Here is a 13,768-nt window from a genome sequence, read left to right as displayed (position 1 = left end):
TGGGATCCAGCAGATAGAAAAAGAATATTGGAGTATCATCCTAATGAAAGAGATGAGGTAACACGCAAATATTTGATTAGAGGTCCTTGTTAACCTAGAGGTCATGATTTTCCTAAAACACTATCATGAGAAAAGTTGAGAAGATTCAATCTAGAATGGTTTGATCTCTATAGCAGTTGGTTGGAATACAATGTGAAAACAGACAAAGCTTATTGTTTTGTTTTGCTACTTGTTTAGAGATTACACAGAAAATAAAGGTGGAAGTGATGCATTTGTTACAAAAGGATTTAATACTTGGAAAAATCCCCAGAGTTTAAGAGATCATGTAGGATCATTGAATAGCTTTTACAATAATGCATTAAAAAATGCTGATGCTTTGATGAAGCAAAGTCAATCAATTGTCCATGCTTTTTATAAGCAAGATAACATAGTCAAAAATGAATACAAAATCAGATTGAATGCTTCAATTGATTGTTGTAGATATTTACTACGACAAGGATTACCTTTTAGAGGTCATGATGAGTCAATGGAATCAGCTAATAGGGGAAATTTTTTAGAGCTTGTGAAATATACTGCAGGGCAGAATGAGCTAGTAAGCAAAGTTGTGTTGGAGAATTCTCCAAAAAATAATCAGATGATATGTCCTGAAATTCAGAAAGATATATTGCATTGCTTTGCAGAGGAAGTTATTAGATTTATAATTCAAGAAGTTGATCAGGATGTATTTTGCTTGTTGGTGGATGAATCTGCAGATGTTTCTGATAAAGAACAAATGGCAGTGGTTTTTCGTTTTGTTGATAAACATGGGACAGTCAAAGAAAGATTTATTGGTCTTGTCCATATTAAAAAAACAACTTCTGCATCTCTGAAATGTGCTATTGATTCATTGTTTGCTAAACATGGTTTGAGTATGAAACAATTAAGAGGACAGGGATGTGATGGAGCAAGTAATATGAAAGGTGAATTCAATGGGTTAAGATCTCTGATTTTGAGAGAAAATAGTTCTGCTTATTATATCAATTGTTTTGCTCATCAACTTCAGTTAGTTGTCGTGGCAGTTGCTAAAAAGCATTTTGAAGTTGGAGACTTCTTTGATATGATTTCTGTTTTGGTAAATGTGGTTGGAGCTTCTTGTAAGAGAAAGGATATGATTCGAGAAGAATATCGAAAAAGAATCGAAGAAGGAATCAGTCGAGGTGAAATTAAGACAGGAAAATGATTGAATCAAGAACTCTCACTACAGAGACCTGGTAATACTCGTTGGGATTCTCACTACACAACATTACTGCGGTTGGTTGATTTATTTTCTATTATCATTAAAGTACTTGAGTATATCGAAAAGGATGGTTCTGATAGTACCAAAAGACGACAAGCTAATGGTCTTCTTAAATACTTTAATACCTTTGATTTTGTGTTCTACCTACAATTGATGTTGTTTATCCTTGGTCTCACGAATAGTTTATCAGTGGCTTTACAAAGGAAAGACCAAGACATTTTGAATGCTATGAGCCTAGTGAAATCCACCAAACAGCAATTATGCAAGCTCAGAGATGATGGATGGAATTCTCTTCTTACTAAAGTTTTTGCTTTTTGTGAGAATCATGACACTGAGTTGCTCATTATGGATGACGTATTTGTTGACCCAAGAAAGCCAAGAAAAAGAAGCAACATGGCCAACTTGCATCATTATCAAGTGGAGTGCTTTTACACTGTATTGGATATGCAAATTCAGGAGTTTAATGATCGTTTTGATGAGGTAAACACTGAATTACTTGGTTGTGTTGCTTCTTTAAGTCCTATTGATTCATTTCATGAGTTTGATCCGTTGAAGGTTATGAGATTATCTGAGTTTTATCCTGAAGATTTTACTTCTGTCGATCGAATATCACTTGAACACCAACTTGGTTTGTACATCGATAATATCCGGGAAGATGAAAGATTTGCTAATTTGAAGAGTATGGGGGATCTTGCACATGTGATGGTGGAGACAAGAAAATATCTTTCGCATCCTCAGGTTTATCGACTTCTGAAGCTAGTTTTGACTTTACCTATAGCCACGGCAACGGTTGAAAGATGTTTTTCTGCAATGAACATTGTGAAGACTAGTTTGCGCAACCGTATTAGTGATAAGTTTCTAAATGATTGTTTAGTCTCTTTTATTGAAAAGGAATTATTTGATAAGGTGACAAATGAAATAGTGACGAAAATGTTTCAGGATATGAAAGAACGTAGGATAACTTTATAAATTTGTTTTGTTGTAAGACTTATTATTATTTTTATTTTAACAACTTATTTTCATATCGTTATAATTTTTTATAAAAAAAAATAATTTTATTTTGTGCCCCGGGTTAAAATATGTTCTTGATCCGCCACTGACCGTACCTTTATTGATGCACAAATAGCTTCACGAGTGACAAGAACAACACCACCCATTAGATTTCTGCTTATACGAAAAGTCTCTTCACCAACTTCTTTAACTGCTACACCATCTGCAAAACCCCCAACCTTGTCCAATATCACCTTCTCACCATGATGCAGCGACAACGCCATTGCATTTTCATCAGCTGGTTCTACACCAATGATCTTCACCTGCACAACCCAGAAGTCACAGTAAGAAACATAAGCTACAAATCTGGACAACAAAAGGAACTCAATTTCTCAATGAAACTGTCAGATTTTATCTCAGCTAGCTGTTAGTAACAAGAACAGAACCATGGTGACACAGCAAAAACAGTCACATTAAAAAAAAAGAGTACCTCGAGAGCAACCCTCTTCACATAAGCAGCAACACCAGCTATTAAACCACCACCACCAACTGGCACAAATATAGCATGCAATGGACCCTTAGCCTGACGAGTGATCTCCATCCCAATAGTCCCTTGTCCAGCAATAACATCTGGGTGATCAAAAGGAGGTATAAATGTTAGACCCTCTGCTAAAGCTCGTTACTTAGCATGTGATCATATGTATCCTTTTGTATCCAACCATCCCCATCAAACAAAACATGAATTATAATGAACAATCTAATCATTTGACATTTCAAAGATTCATGCTCAAATGAATGAACCATCAGACTATTGAAACCAAAATGATAGAGTGAAACACCTATAAAGACAAAAATAAGATGATCTCTAATAGCCACACTCAAACAATGGACAAGACCGATGGAAACAAACAATAGTCAATATATGCCTAAACTCATCTTCAATCATGGCTAAGGCTAAATCAGACATACCTATATCAAGAAATGTTACCCGATTCTTGTGGAAGGGCCGATCCTGCATGAACCTCTGCACCAAGTCCATTTCTCCATCTTAGGAACCCTTCACTTATGATACCACCATTGGTCGCTGATCCTTGATAACAATAGATCGCAAAACTTACATTAGTTTCAACATCTAGATACAAGGATCCCAAAATATCCAACATTATAGCATCTTAGAGAGTAAGATGCATCATTTTGTACACAATCAATCTTAGTAAAAGCTACAAAATTCATCAAAAATCATGGTGTGCACAAGCTAGAATCCAAAAAGTCAGAAGACGACTCCGCTAGAGTTTTACAACAATGTAGACAATTCATCATCCTAATTTCCCCAGTAGACCAGTCAAGAAAATCAAAACAGACGATAAATAACAAGAGGCAGCCAAATCAATTCTTTAAAGCACATCCGCTATGCAAATCATAATATTCATAATCCAAAATAGTCGCAGTTACATATAAAGATCATAGATTTATAAATACAAATCGATCAAAGACTCAGAATCATTCATATCAAAGATCATACCTTTGCTTGCGCTAATGAGAAAGAATCCATCTGGAGTCATCGGACTATAAGCCACATCGACGACGGGACGAGAATGCCCGTCGCACACTAACGGAGCACCCATCTTCTCTTTGTATCGTGTATATTTCCTCTGGCGGTAGTTAAATAACTGCCAATTGAGAATCGATTCAATCTCCTCCTCCGATTCCAATCTCCTACGATTCCAACCGATCCCATCTCATCCGATTGAGAGATTCGCGACAAAGAGAGAGAGAGGGAGAGAAAAAGAACACAATCGGGCCAAAAAATTGCTCTGGATTAAATGGAGCCAACGATTTAGCGACACGTCACAGTTTCTTATGTGAAATTGAGGTTACCATATAAGAGGAGCTCTTCAATTTTTTTCCATTTTCTGATTTATTTTTTTATCTCTTTTCTCTTAAAACCCCACGTTAAAACCTCCATTGGGGATAACCTTAGACCATATCCACTCCAGCAACTCTCTTGAGTTGCTCAAATATAAATTAATCATATAATTAATACTAAACTAATTAAAGCAATCCACTTAGAACTTAAACAAAATCATCCTTCCACTAGAGAACTCCAAAAAAGGTTGCTCAATCATTTAAATAATAATTTTTTATTTTTTGTTTATTAATTATCAAATTTTAATAATCTAAAATGATAAAACAATTATTTAAATTATTTATATTACATAAAATAGAAAACAATAAAATTTTACAAAATTGGGAATACGACACATATTTTACAAAATTCCGAATAAGATTTATTGTTGGGTTGCACCAAATTTTTGTCAAATATACTCAATCAAGGATTGAAACAACAACACACATACACATACAAATAACTGTTTTTGATAGGCTGGCACCTGAGTTACTGATTCATCAACTTCAGCAACTTTAATGAGAAAGTCTCCATTTAGAGGATCTAAAAATGTGTAGTGATTCGAAGATCCAATCCAGTTTCTTCATGAACATTGATTGGAAAGGAAGCTCAAAATTGAAAGACTTTCTTTATTTATTCTCTTTCCTTTACGCACTTAATTCTCAAAGAGGATACAAAGAAGAAAACCACAAGTCATATATGCTCTGACTATTACAAGGAATCAAAAGAGAGGCTTTTTCCCATTGATCATTCCCAACAAATGGTCAAGAACTTGTCTTCCAGCATCACGAAGACCCGAATGCATAAACTCATTTGTTACCCAAAGTCTGATACTCGAAATTTGAGAAGCTGTTTCCGTCACAAGCTTGAAGTTTACATACATGTCTTCATAGTATACCGCTGCAGCCACAGGCACCTACCAGAACGAAAGAGACATGTGAAAACAGAGAACATTGTTTGAACCAATCATCCAAGCTATGAGTAATTATGTTAACCAACGTGAACCAATCATCCAAGCTATGAGTAATTAGTCATATAATTAGAAATACTTGAAACATGTACCTCTGCCGTGAAGAGTACAGCCTGCCAAACATGTACATCGATTATGGAAACCAAGAGACAGTCCCATACAGCGCAATCAGACCAAACGAGAGCCCCATCGAGTGTGATCAGATCATCCTCACGTCAAAGTAGCAACAAGAGAGGTGTCAACTAATTGGTAATTAACCGGTAATTAATCCATATTCACTGATGATGTTAGGCAGAATCAGAATCACAACAAAGTAAACTAACTATCCCAACCAAAAAAAATCAATAGCATCTGAGTTATGAAGTTACCATCTCCGACTTGGTCACAAAAGGGACAATCCCAAACTTCTCTTTCTTTTTTCTCTTTCCCAAACTTCTCTTTCATTCCTTCTTCCTGTAGAGGTGAATCGGCTGGATATCAACTTGGGTTAACTGGTCTTTGGCTTGAGCAATGCAAGATTTCAAGTGTTTCTTCTCAGAAGCATCAAACACAAGCCGCTCAGCTTCCTTGAAAAGACTCAGTCTCGCAACCCAAAACCCAGTAGCTGTATATCTCGAATTTACTTTGAGAAGCAAAAAAAAAAAAAAAAAAAATCTCAACTTTACTTAACAGAATTAGTGGGTAATGGAGAAGAAAGGCAATTCATAGTACCCAGAATCAGTGTTGAGGCGGTGAGGATGAAAAACTCGGCGAGGCGCGACATGGAAGCAGCTTCCTCCTCCCTCCTCTGTTTTCGATACAGGACAATGCCCTGCCAAGTAGTATTTGTTCAACTCAATTCATGAAATTTTTTTGAGGAATTTTGCTGAATAAGTAAAAAAAAATGGAATGCAAAGAAGAAAGGTCCCAAATCAAAAATGTACATGAGAAATGTTTACGGCCATGAGCGAGAGAGAGACTCGAAAAAAGCTGAGGAGAGAGCGCCTCCAAGGCCGAAGCGAAGCCTACGAAGACTGTCATCGAAATCGAATTAGATCGAACAAAAAGAAGAAGAAATAGAAATGAATCAAAGAGGAAAATCACGTACTGGATTTGAGGTGAATCGCATCGGCAATCGCTGTTTCCGGCTAGAGAAGAAAAATGGGGGGAAAATTTTGTCTTTATCTATTTTTTACTCAATATCCAATCATAATTTAACACGTAGGGTTGCTTCCTCGTTGCTTCTTTTAAACAGTGAGATTAATTTTGAGTTTTTGATTTATTTTTAACCCATAAAAACATTGAGCAATCCTAATAGCAACGCCACTGGAGATATACACACATCTGTGATAAACAAAAACACTTGGACAATTTGTGTAATACACAAAAATACATGGGCTTTTAGTGAAAAAACTAACATAGGACTAAAAGTAAAACCCGACCCGATCCGGCCCATTTAATGAAAACGATTGGAGAAACAGGGATACTCGCGCTTCTTCCTACATTCGCGCTACAGCAAAAAAAAAAAAAAAAAAAAACTCTGAGAAGTCATTGACGTGAGACTAAACCACGTCTCTCCTTCTTCTTCTCCGTCTCTGTGTTTTCTCGCAGGTTTGGACTTTCGCTGCTTTCCCGAGAAAAATCACCCCCAGTTTTCGTTTTTTTTTCTTTTCTTTTCATGATCCGATTATCTGATCGTGTTTGATTTCTACTCTGTGTGAATTTTTTTTCTTTGCCTGGACTTAAAAAAAAAGAAAAATCGAAATGCCGATCTTCTCTTGTTGCAAAAAGGCAATCTTCTGTTCCTCTCCAGGTAGGTTCGTCTCTCTCTACTGCTATTTTCCTTCCTTCATCCGCCGCATTGTTCTTACCAACTTTGGGGAAAATGCTTCTTTCAATCGATCATCCTTCTGATTTTTTCGGTTTTACTATATAAGTAATCGAAAGAAACCTATCTTCTAATTTCGAGAGATTAAGTTAAGATTGAAAAAGGAACTAAGAATGATCTCTACAAATTAAGACTAGTCTCTGATTTTTTTTAGAATTTTTCTATTACGATTTCTCAGCTGCATTAGCATGAATTTATCCACATGGCCTCAATATATATATATTTTTTTAATTATTGCAATGATGATCCTTAATTATGATTAGTTACACTCTACATATAGTTGTTGATCCAGCGTTATGTTTGGTCTAATGTCTTATGAACAATGGTGTTATGTTTGCAGGCGTTGTTGATAGAGAATGAAGGACTTGTGTGGGCTTTCTCAAGTGTTTTCCATAACTTTGCTCTCCCATTGCCTTTTTTTCTTTTCTTTTGGGTGATTGATTGATTCATGAATTCTCTCACTGATCAATCAGGCAGCTCTCGTGGAGATTCCACTCCCCGTAGTCCCTTCTCTCCCTCTACTTCACATCATGATAGGCACAAATCTCACCGTCCCAATTCTTCACCATTGGGTACATTTTCTCTTTTACTGTCTAGATTTATGTGTACTGTACATAATTTTGTCAATAGAATAAGGCCTCTTTACATACTCATTCCATGAAATTGGTTTCGTTCTACCACAGATCCATTATCCCCTGGATCAATGCTCCATGGAGGGCACAAGTTCCACGAGGCTTTCCAACTGAAACAGGGTCGGTTTGATCTCCAAGCTGCAAAGATTTCAGAAATGATGAAATCAAACAACTTAGATGTATTCCTGCTGAAGCCTTTTACCTTTTAAAATGAATGAATACTTCTCTGCATATCCTAGGCTCTGTAGTTTCTTTACAAAGTCGTTTGTAATAATTACCCTATGCTCTTCTATTGAATGCAGAATGCTCCCACTCAGTCACTTCTAAGTATCGTGAATGGAATTCTTGATGAAAGTATTAAGAAAAAGAGTGGTGAAATCCCTCAGGTACTTAACTCTAACAATCTTCATGAAAAATACTTTGTATGGATGCTACATGTTTTAATGGTTTCTGCAACACATCTGTCTCATGCTCTTCGGATATCTTCTGACCTGATCTATAATGGCCAGCGTGTAGTATGTCTGCTGAAGAAAGTCGTGCTGGAAATCGAGCGGCGTATTTCAACTCAATCTGAGCATCTAAGAACGGTATTACTTTTTTTTCCTCGGAGAAATAGTAAATGGTGTTCGATTGTTTATTTTTCTGAGTTCTCTTTTGTGCAGCAAAACAGTGTATTCAAAGCTCGTGAGGAGAAGTATCAGTCAAGGATAAAAGTTCTTGAAACCTTAGCTTCAGGAACTAGTGAAGAAAATGAGGTATCATAAAGAACTTAGGCCCTGAGATTTTTGTTTCTTGACATTCACTAATGTGTTACCCTGCCGATCAACTTATGTTTCACCAGATTGCTACTAGACAACTTCGAAAGATTAAGGTAATGCGTTTTGTATCTGTCCATTTCAATCATGTAAAATTGCTTACTGCAAGTTTGAGGTCATAAACTTGATTCTTGTGAGATGTTTATTTACTTGAGAATGACTATGATAGACAGAAAAGTCCAAACTGGAAGAAAAGAAGAAAGATAAAGAAGAAGATCTTGTTAAGCTAGAGAAAGGAAATGGTCAACATAATCTTGAAATTTCTACTTTAAGGAGAGAACTGGAGACAACCAAGAAAGCATATCAACAACAATGCTTGCAAATGGAAAGCCAGACAAAGGTTGCTACTGCAGGTATCGAGGACAGGGTGAAAGAGCTTGAACAAATGAGAAAGGATGCAAGCATTGCAAAAATTGCCCTTGAGGAAAGGGTCAAGGAGCTTGAAGAGCTAGGAAAAAAGACAAATGCTGCTAAAACGACCCTTGAGGAAAAAGTGAAGGAGCTTCAACAATTTAAAATAGAGAGTATGACTGTTACTACAAGCCTTGAAGCAAAAAATCGAGAGCTTGAACAATTCAAGAAAGAGACAATAGCTGTTAATTCAAGACTTGAAGCAAAAAATGGAGAGCTTGAACAGTTCAAGAAAGAGACAATAACTGTTACTACAAGCCTTGAAGCAAAAAATCGAGAGTTTGAACAAAATCTTGTCCACTGGAAGAGTAAAGCCAAAGAAATGGAAGAAAAAACAGAGTTGAAGAATCGGAGTTGGAGTCAGAAAGAACTTTCGTATAGAAGCTTTATCAGTTTCCAGTTCCGTACACTACAAGTATGTTTACATATATCATTGACTAAATTTAATCATCATTTTTTGTCTATGGTCACCTCAATTAACCAATTTTCCAGGATTTGAGGTTATATTCTAAGTCCATCAAACAAGAAATACTAAAAGTTCAAGATAAGTATACAGCAGAATTTAGTCAGTTAGGTACGTCAGTCTCAGATGCATGCTTTTTATAATAGCTCACTATCATATATTTGTGACATTGTAAGTTTAGTGGTGTTTATCAACAAATCTTTGTGACTTAGGGGAGAAATTGCTTGAACTTGGAGATGCTGCTGCAAACTATCACGAGGTCCTAACTGAAAACCAAAAGCTCTTCAATGAACTTCAGGAGCTAAAAGGTAATGCAGATCATGTATAACATAACACATTGATGTTTCTATGCAACCTATAAGTTTTCTAGTTTTGGCTTGCAGGAAACATTAGAGTGTATTGTCGGGTGAGGCCTTTCTTGCGTGGACAAGGTGCAGCAAATACTGTGGTGGAACACATTGGTGACCATGGGGAGTTGGTAGTTCTCAATCCAACAAAACCTGGGAAAGATGGTCTTCGCAAATTTAGGTTCAATAAGGTTTACAGTCCAGCCTCTACTCAAGGTCTTATTTTCATACCTTTTCGACCTCTATCCTCTCTTCTGAGGAATTTTTCTTCCATAACATTTAAACTTTCTATTAAATTGGTGTGTGATTAATTAAGAGACCAGTTTAGAATTATCAAAACTTATTTATATCAGTTTCCGTTGTATCGTTTAACTCTCGCAGCTGAGGTATTTTCAGATATAAAACCTCTTATTCGATCAGTTCTCGATGGGTACAATGTTTGTATCTTTGCGTATGGTCAGACAGGATCAGGGAAAACTTACACAATGGTATTGATTCACTATATTATTTTCCTATAAATGTATATGTTTGTATCTTTGTGTATGGTTAGATGATTGATGCCACTGCATTCTTACCATTACTCCTGTTTTGTTCAGACTGGTCCTGATGGAGCAAGCGAAGAAGAGTGGGGAGTAAATTATCGTGCTCTCAATGACCTCTTTAAAATCTCTCAATCCAGGAAAAGCAACATAGCATATGAAGTCGGGGTGCAGATGGTGGAGATATACAATGAACAAGTGCGCGATTTACTCTCTGGTGAAACTTCTCAAAAGAAATATCCTTTTTTTAACTCACTCATTTTCATTTGCCCTTTCAAAATTTGTTCATCCATATTATCTTGGCTGCACTTTATGTGTTCTCCCTACGATCTATTTGTGTTGCCATTCTTTTGTTTTCCTTGACTTTCACACACTAGGGATTCTTTCTACAACTCAACAAAACGGTCTTGCTGTACCTGATGCAAGCATGTATCCTGTGACATCCACCTCGGATGTTCTTGAATTAATGAACATTGGGCTAGATAACCGAACCGTTAGCTCCACTGCCTTGAACGAAAGAAGTAGCCGCTCTCACAGGTTCTCCTTTTAATCTCTGTAACAAACATGTGTTTTGTCTTTTATAATTCTCTGGATAGGCATGCCTCCTAGACTATGTGAGAAGAGACAAATAACTTGGATAAATGATTACTTATGCAGTATTGTCACTGTTCATGTACGTGGCAAGGACTTGAAGACCGGTTCTGCCTTGTTTGGAAATCTACATTTGGTAGATCTGGCGGGTAGTGAGAGAGTTGATCGCTCTAAAGTTACAGGAGACAAGCTCAGAGAAGCACAACATATAAACAAGTCACTCTCAGCTCTTGGAGATGTGATATTCTCGCTTGCTTCAAAGAGTTCTCATGTACCATACAGGAACAGCAAACTAACTCAGCTTCTCCAGAGCTCTCTAGGTTAACTCAAAATTTGCTGCTCTGTTATTACATCGTGAACGAGAGAGTAAACTTATCTCTGTGCTTAATATCACAGGTGGGAGAGCAAAGACACTGATGTTCGTGCAGCTCAATCCTGACGTTACGTCATATTCAGAGTCAATGAGCACTTTGAAATTCGCAGAGCGTGTCGCTGGAGTTGAGTTAGGTGCTGCAAAAAGCAGCAAAGATGGTAGAGACGTTAGAGACTTAATGGAGCAGGTAAAGTTTCTAAAACACACTCTCACTATATCTCTTGAATCTTCTTTTATATAGATTTCAAATAGATCTACCATAAGCTCGAGATTTCACTAAACCTAAAAGAACTGTTTGCAGTTAGGGTCCCTTAAGGACACAATAGCAAGAAAAGACGATGAGATAGAGCGGCTTCATTTGCTTAAGGACATTAATTACCCACAGAGAAAGAGCTTAGGACAATCCGATGACTTTAACTCAGAAGCTGGAGATTCGCAGTTGTCTATAGAAGAAGACTCAAGATTCCAACAAGATTATCTCAGACAGTCACGACACTCAGTGACGGATGGAGAGACCTTAGCATCCTCTATTGATGCAGAGTATGATGATGAAACAGAAGGGTCCCTTGATGTTGCTTGTGCTGCAGAAGGGAGAAAACCATTGAAGATTCCGGACAAGTAACGTTATTTTCCATCTCTTGTTTCAAAATAAAACTATTTTACAAGTTTTTTTTCGTTTTGACACATTTTTATTGGTGAATCCTGAAAATTGCAGAACTAAGCCGGTGACTCCAAGGAGTAGTACGACCACACCACGACCACTAGATAAACTCAAACAAGTCGCTACGAGGACGTCGACCATTGCAAAGGTCACGTCAGGTTTGTCTTCACCAAATAAGATGTCTTCACCACATAAAATGTCTTCACCTAGTAAGAAATCAAAACTTATGAGGTTTCAGGTTATTTAATCAAAGAGATTGTTTATACTTTAGTTGTGATATATAATTTTCTTGTGTTTCAAGGCATGAAGAAGACAGGAAGTGCTTCTAATTTGCTCAAGGCATCGAAAGATTCAAAACGGTGGTCATAGACAAACGTTTTGTCCTTAGGCGGCTAATTTTTTATTTTTTTTTCCAAGAATTTTAGTTTCTACTTCCCTCTCTGAACCCAATCAAATGATGATCAATGGTTTCAGTTGAGACTTAATTTTGTAAATTTATTTTGGTATTTATAAACACACATGTTGTTAATATACGAATCGTATACTGCATAATATATGTGAATTAAGTAATATATTAATATATGGAGTAGGGTCACCGAAGGTGGGAAAAGAAGATTATGAAAATGAGACTAGGGGACTTGAAAAGCATAACAAGTATCATCAACAGTTAGGTGCATATATCGACCATAGTAATTCCATTTACAAAAAAAAATATTGGTGGGTAGTCAGTCCCCACAGTGTTATTTGCATACTTGAATTTAGCCCAGTTTTTGTTCTGATCTGTCACCGAATGATGTGATCGCCAAATCTGTTTTTGGAATATTTTGGGGACCCAATAATTTTCACTAGTTATTGTAAACCCCCAATTCTGTCCTCTTCAGCATCTAATACACAATATATATGGATCATCCTGAACACAATATGATGTTTTCATGTATGTTTAGATAACAACGGAAGCATTGACCAGTTTAAATAAATAATTTGCTAAGTAGCTGAGGTTTCTGTTTGAGAGAGTCATATATGAAAATAAAGATTTTAACCATTTTTGTATTAATCATCATCGGCAATATGTATACAAAAAAATAATAATAATAATAAGGATCACAAATTTTTAAAAGATGATAGACACTCTCTGACATTTTTCTTTCATGCCCATCGCACAAGTATTAATTTTATCAAAGGAGGAAAAAAACAAATAGATCATTGGTCTTAAAGCAGACAAAGGAGATACAGTTTTAGATCACCAAATAGGCAAATACAATAAATATTTATAAGACGACAAAATAGATGGTAGTGTAGAAACAAGTTGTACCCAAGAAATAAAAAAAGAGAGGAATAATCCATGATATATATGTGACCCTGACTTATATTTTGTTCGATTTTATGATCGTAAATTAATGTAATATATATACGACACTACATAATTTTTAAGAATTGAAACTACCACAAATTCTTTAAGATTAATTTATTAACACGAGAGTTTTCATGTCGTAGTTTTTCATAAATAATAGTTAATATACGGGATAGAATTCGCGTGATAATATATAGAGATAACACACTAATTTACAAACTACTAGAATATATATTAGGGAGATTCTCAATATATTATCTGTAGTAATTCCACTTTTCCTTCTCAATAAACAACGAGAAAGTAAACATAAAATCCCACAGTGACCATCCTCCAACGAATGGTCCATTTCAAGCTGTCCATACTAATTCCATGGATGCATGCATCTTTTTTTCCTTTAACATTAATTTTAAGTTTCTTGAAGTAGTAATTAATTAATTGGGGTTTGCATTTTAGCAATTTTTATATGTAAAGCCCTAAAGGTACTCCTTTATACGTCATGATCATATGTCAATCAAAAATATATTTTAAAAACTATATATAAAAAACAGGATTGGATCGGTTCATATGGAATTATGG

The 13,768-nt window shown here is 36.0% G+C and overlaps 2 protein-coding genes, 1 long non-coding RNA gene and 1 pseudogene across 4 annotated transcripts; 2 read left to right on the top strand and 2 right to left on the bottom strand.

Moving 5' to 3' along the window:
• LOC104743378 (uncharacterized) lies at positions 1–2,245 on the top strand (annotated as a pseudogene).
• Positions 2,246–2,331: 86 nt separating this feature from the next.
• LOC104743376 (threonine dehydratase biosynthetic, chloroplastic-like) lies at positions 2,332–3,891 on the bottom strand. The gene is made up of 5 exons (XM_087485944.1): positions 3,789–3,891; positions 3,255–3,356; positions 2,986–3,105; positions 2,757–2,896; positions 2,332–2,589 (listed from the first exon to the last, which is right to left on the bottom strand). The coding sequence occupies exons 1-5, from the start codon at positions 3,889–3,891 to the stop codon at positions 2,332–2,334; spliced, it is 723 nt and encodes a 240-aa protein (XP_087342070.1).
• An 896-nt stretch (positions 3,892–4,787) lies between these two features.
• LOC147927937 (uncharacterized) lies at positions 4,788–6,298 on the bottom strand. The gene is made up of 5 exons (XR_015579463.1): positions 6,230–6,298; positions 6,066–6,155; positions 5,854–5,953; positions 5,235–5,764; positions 4,788–5,088 (listed from the first exon to the last, which is right to left on the bottom strand). It is a non-coding gene; the product is annotated as an uncharacterized LOC147927937 (long non-coding RNA).
• Positions 6,299–6,630: 332 nt separating this feature from the next.
• On the top strand, positions 6,631–12,411 carry LOC104740533 (kinesin-like protein KIN-14O). Of its 2 annotated transcripts, XM_087483296.1 has the most exons (21): positions 6,631–6,732; positions 6,876–6,934; positions 7,350–7,392; positions 7,483–7,581; positions 7,693–7,820; positions 7,944–8,027; positions 8,151–8,228; positions 8,304–8,396; positions 8,483–8,512; positions 8,626–9,282; positions 9,360–9,441; positions 9,543–9,638; positions 9,714–9,893; positions 10,059–10,165; positions 10,274–10,452; positions 10,589–10,753; positions 10,874–11,127; positions 11,204–11,367; positions 11,482–11,798; positions 11,896–12,050; positions 12,143–12,411. In XM_087483296.1, the coding sequence occupies exons 5-21, from the start codon at positions 7,713–7,715 to the stop codon at positions 12,208–12,210; spliced, it is 2,817 nt and encodes a 938-aa protein (XP_087339422.1). In that variant the 5' UTR covers positions 6,631–6,732; positions 6,876–6,934; positions 7,350–7,392; positions 7,483–7,581; positions 7,693–7,712; the 3' UTR covers positions 12,211–12,411. The 2 variants fall into 2 exon arrangements, with proteins under 2 accessions (XP_087339422.1, XP_087339423.1); XM_087483297.1 differs by lacking the exon at positions 6,631–6,732 and having other exon boundaries at positions 6,858–6,934.
• The last annotated feature ends 1,357 nt before the right edge of the window (positions 12,412–13,768 follow it).

This window comes from Camelina sativa, chromosome 14 (genome assembly GCF_030686135.1).
Source record: "Camelina sativa cultivar CO46 ecotype springtype chromosome 14, ASM3068613v1".
NCBI classification, from domain to species: domain Eukaryota; kingdom Viridiplantae; phylum Streptophyta; class Magnoliopsida; order Brassicales; family Brassicaceae; genus Camelina; species Camelina sativa.
The sequence above is the reverse complement of the archived record's forward strand: the minus strand, read 5'-3'. Positions and strand labels throughout refer to the sequence as shown.